The sequence below is a fragment of the Rhinopithecus roxellana genome, chromosome 9, assembly GCF_007565055.1.
Source record: "Rhinopithecus roxellana isolate Shanxi Qingling chromosome 9, ASM756505v1, whole genome shotgun sequence".
Classification (NCBI taxonomy): domain Eukaryota; kingdom Metazoa; phylum Chordata; class Mammalia; order Primates; family Cercopithecidae; genus Rhinopithecus; species Rhinopithecus roxellana.
Genome location: NC_044557.1, coordinates 128534896 through 128538712, shown reverse-complemented (window position 1 = coordinate 128538712; position 3817 = coordinate 128534896). Strand labels below are relative to the sequence as shown.

The 3817-nt window shown below is 44.3% G+C and overlaps 1 protein-coding gene across 1 annotated transcript; it reads right to left on the bottom strand.

The window, feature by feature from the left end:
* Positions 1-1100: 1100 nt before the first annotated feature.
* On the bottom strand, positions 1101-3592 carry LOC104679035 (theta defensin subunit C). Its single transcript, XM_010384490.2, has 3 exons — positions 3532-3592; positions 2013-2199; positions 1101-1328 (listed from the first exon to the last, which is right to left on the bottom strand). Exons 2-3 carry the CDS (start codon positions 2185-2187, stop codon positions 1273-1275), a joined length of 231 nt encoding a protein of 76 aa, XP_010382792.2. The 5' UTR covers positions 2188-2199; positions 3532-3592; the 3' UTR covers positions 1101-1272.
* Positions 3593-3817: the final 225 nt, after the last annotated feature.

The following is a 3817-nucleotide window of genomic DNA, read 5'->3' as shown; positions in this document are numbered from 1 at the left end:
TTTTCAGATCTCTTTCCTTCTGGATTTGCTTGTAAGCTGAGTTTAGAAAATCAGAAAAGAAATAACAAAAGAAATCTATTTCATTTGTTGTACAAAAATAATTCACCAAGATGTTTTAGAAATGTGAAGGAGGCGCTTATTGAAGACTGGTGAAATAGGAATCAGACTGTTGTAGTAGGGAGGGCCGTTGGCATCAACTTCCCTGAAGACAAAGGCAGGAAAGGTTAAACCCTGGGTGAGCTAGGGGAAATGCACTGGAGGTTGGCACCCACTCTGTCCTCCCTGTGTTCTGCATGGGCTTCCCCACCGATGCAGTGTCTCAGTGGGGTGCCTGGAACCCTGAGCTGCCTCAGCACCCTGCAGCAACAAGAAGGCTGCCGTGTCCCTGGTGAATCGCTTTCCCTCCCTCATCCCTTATCTCCTCTGAAGCTGTGTTTTCCAGGCAGAATCAGGTTCTCAGAGGTGTTAAGGCAACACAAGAGAATGCGTGTTGCAAAGTGCAGTGGAGCATTTGTGCGTTTGCATTTTGTGGATGTGAAGACGACTTTATGGGTGTGAAATCCAGGTCTTAGTAGACGTGACTGGAGGGTGCTCTTAATGAGGCCATCGCGGTGTGAGCTGCTGCGCTTTCTGTACCATTAATCCCGCCTTTGCTGACAACCCATTTCCCTCTTAAAGTTGTTTCAGTGGATCTCCTGTAGCCCTGTGCCTTAAAAGGCAAATGTGTGACCTAGACACGTTCAATAAAATTCCAATTCTTTAGCACAGAGCATGCTGGTTTCTCCTGAGAAGGAATGATTTTGTGACTGCATGAACTTTAAGCTGACAATGATTGTTTGCCCAGCACAGGGGAGCTCTTTGAGAGTGGATCCAGAGACAATGAGGCAGAGTGAAAATACAGAGCAGTGGGTGGGAGGTTGGTGGTGTGATTTGGGCCTTCATTTCCATTTGAGTCTGAAGCCCCAACTCCTGCTTGAAATTCCTAGAATTTGGAATTTTGTTTTGTTTAAAATGCTAGGATTCTGGTAGGTGCATCCCAAGTGACTTGAGACACAAAGACACATCAAAGGTGAAAGAGATGTAAAGACAGAAATCTTGCGGGAAGGTATTTATTTGGGATGAGAAAAGGAAACTGAGGAGAAGGTACAGGAGTAACAAGAATTTCTTTTAACTCTCAAAGTAACTTCTGAGCTTGTTTCTCTTGATTCTGCAAGCTCAGCGGCAACAGATCCGATAGAGTCAACCACGAAAGTCACAGGACCGCAAACGCCGTTATAACAGACGGCAAATTCCTAGTACGCAAATGCACCTCAAGCCTCTCTCTGACTCTGGGGACACAAAGAGAGCATCATAAATGGATCAGAAGGTCTGCAGTGGGTGGTAAAGGGAATCTTGGAGAAGTTACGTGCTAGCTGAGGAGTGATGTTGGCTGCATTAGGGCCGGTAGCATGAACAACCTCAGTCAATAAGAATAAATACACAGAGCAGTGCTGGTCACGCAGGATTTGAGACTCATTTTCATTTGCTGTAATTTTTGTGCTTCTGCCCCATCACACCCACACCTGAACACACTCTTAGGCTTGGCTCTGCTTTTCAAAAAGTATTCTATAGATACAGTAAAATATTCTCCTTGTAATGAAGTCTACTTATATGAATCCAGAAAGAACTAGTCAGACTGTCTCTTCATATTTTAAACCTGCTGAATTTCCCAGACATATCTTCATTTCAAGTTTTATTTTTTAATTTTATTAACTTTCTAAAGTGAAAGGATTATTAAGGAAGTAAAGGAATAAAAGAATGGTTACTCTCTAGACAGAGCTGCCTCAAGTCTTTAAAGACAGAAGACCTGTTAGATTTATTTGGTTCTCTATTCAATTTATAGATGAGAAAACCAAGGCCCAGTGATGCTAAATGAAGCCACCTAAGTGACATGGACCATTGAGTCTCGATTCCTGACTCTGTCTCCCATCCATCCCTCTAGACCCTGTGCTCTGCATGCCGGCCTGTCTCACCTGAAAGCAGAAAAGTGGCACTTTCATTCCGTGTAAAGGAATGAGCCATTCCTTGATCATCTGCTCCAGGCTGCTCCTGGGCGGCACCTTCATCAGCTCTTGCCTGACGTGGCTCTGCCTGCGCGTGCAGGGCCACCAGGAGAAGCATGGCAGTGAGGAGGGCGAAGGTCCTCATGGCTGAAGTGACCTGGAGGACGGAGAGCAGGAGCGGACAAGTCGGGAGAGAGGAGTTAGCCTGGATTTCTATGTCTGCAGAGAGGAGGCTCAGAGACAGGAAATCTTGATCCTTCTCAGAGGAGGTGTGCATTTCATTGGAGACTGTGTGGGATCCCATTGGTGTCAATGTCCGTGTTTTCTTCCTTTGCTCTCCCAGCTTTCACTCTAGTTTGAATCTCTATGTTTAGTGTCTGTGCTGGGTGGAGAGGATGGTGATGATGAGGATCCTGACATCTCTCTCCTGTTTCTCACCTCATTACATATTTACTTTTTACTGTTCTACCAAAGGATAACAGCAGTGCTTTGTTCAATAAGTTCAGGATACAAATATCTCCTTTCCTTCAGATAGTCCCACTACTCTCTATAGGTCTACACTGTGGCAGCAGGCATGAATTCCTATCAAGTGAAGAGTCATTTATTGCAGGCATCAAGGGCATGACCACTCTCATGAAGGCGTGGGGTGAGTAGCCACCTGTAGGGGCCAATGTGAAGAGGACAATGACCCTACCATGCGATAGGTGAAATGAACACAGTGATATTGAGGTAAAAGTTTCGTCTATAGCCAAAACTTTATTTTTCCAGCTCCATTGAGATATGAATAAAAATTAAAAATGGTTTATATCTACTGTATACCACCTTAGGATTCGACATTTGTATACATGTGACCCTTTATTGTATACTATGTACACAAATCAACTCAAAATAGATCGAAGACCCAAACATAGACCTGAAACCATAAAATAATGAGAGAACATATGAAGATAACACTTTGACATTGATGTTGGTAATGATATCTTTGCTATGACACCAAAGACACAGGCAATAAAAGGGAAAATAGTCAAGTGGAGCTGTACTGACCTCTAAAGCATCTGCACGTCAAAAAACAAAACAACGAACAAACAACTGAGTGAAAAAGCAACCCAGAAAATGAAAGACAATGATTGCAAACCCTAAGTGCTAGAAAGGGTAAACATCCAAATACATAAGGAAGTCAAACAACTCAATAGCAAATAACAGATAACCTGGTTGAAAAATAGGCCGAGGAGCAGGATCGGCTTCTCTCCACATCAAAGAATGTTTTAAGGAGCTACTGTTATCTCTATTGGACGTGTCAAGTAGGACACGTGTATTTAGACAGAAATTCCTTGAGTTTCTCTATTAATTGAGCTGGTAGCCAGTGAAGCACAGCAGGGGATTCACCCACTAGGTCCCTCTGGGGTGGCCCAGGAGTCACAGGTCAGACTGGGGACACAGCTTCAATGCTGAAACCTCAATGGGAAAGTTTAAGGTTTCTGTTACTTACAGATCCTCGTGCTACGCAGAGTGACCAGAGAGGGCAGACAGCAGTCCTCTGTCCCAGTTCTCCTGTAGCAAGGACAGTTGTGCACAAACAGGAGAGGACTTCCCTATTTAAGTGTCATTTGGGATCAGGTGTCCTAATATCCTGGGTTACTTTCTGTTGGGTACATTAAATAACTCTTTTGGCAAGGACAGTTGAGAAATTTGGTGGGAAGCTGGGGTTCACACAGGAGTCCAGGGAGGCTCCCCACATCTTCCTTGGTCAGTTTAGCCCTGGCCAGGCCCAGGTA

Excerpts from the sequence above, each read along its gene's own strand:
- LOC104679035 (XM_010384490.2), bottom strand. The coding sequence starts at position 2,187 with ATGAGGACCTTCGCCCTCCTCACTGCCATGCTTCTCCTGGTGGCCCTG. Across the intron at positions 1,329-2,012 it reads TGCCACTTTTCTGCTTTCAG|AGTCAGAGAGAGGCTTGAGG; the intron begins GTGAGACAGGCC and ends TTGTGTCCCCAG.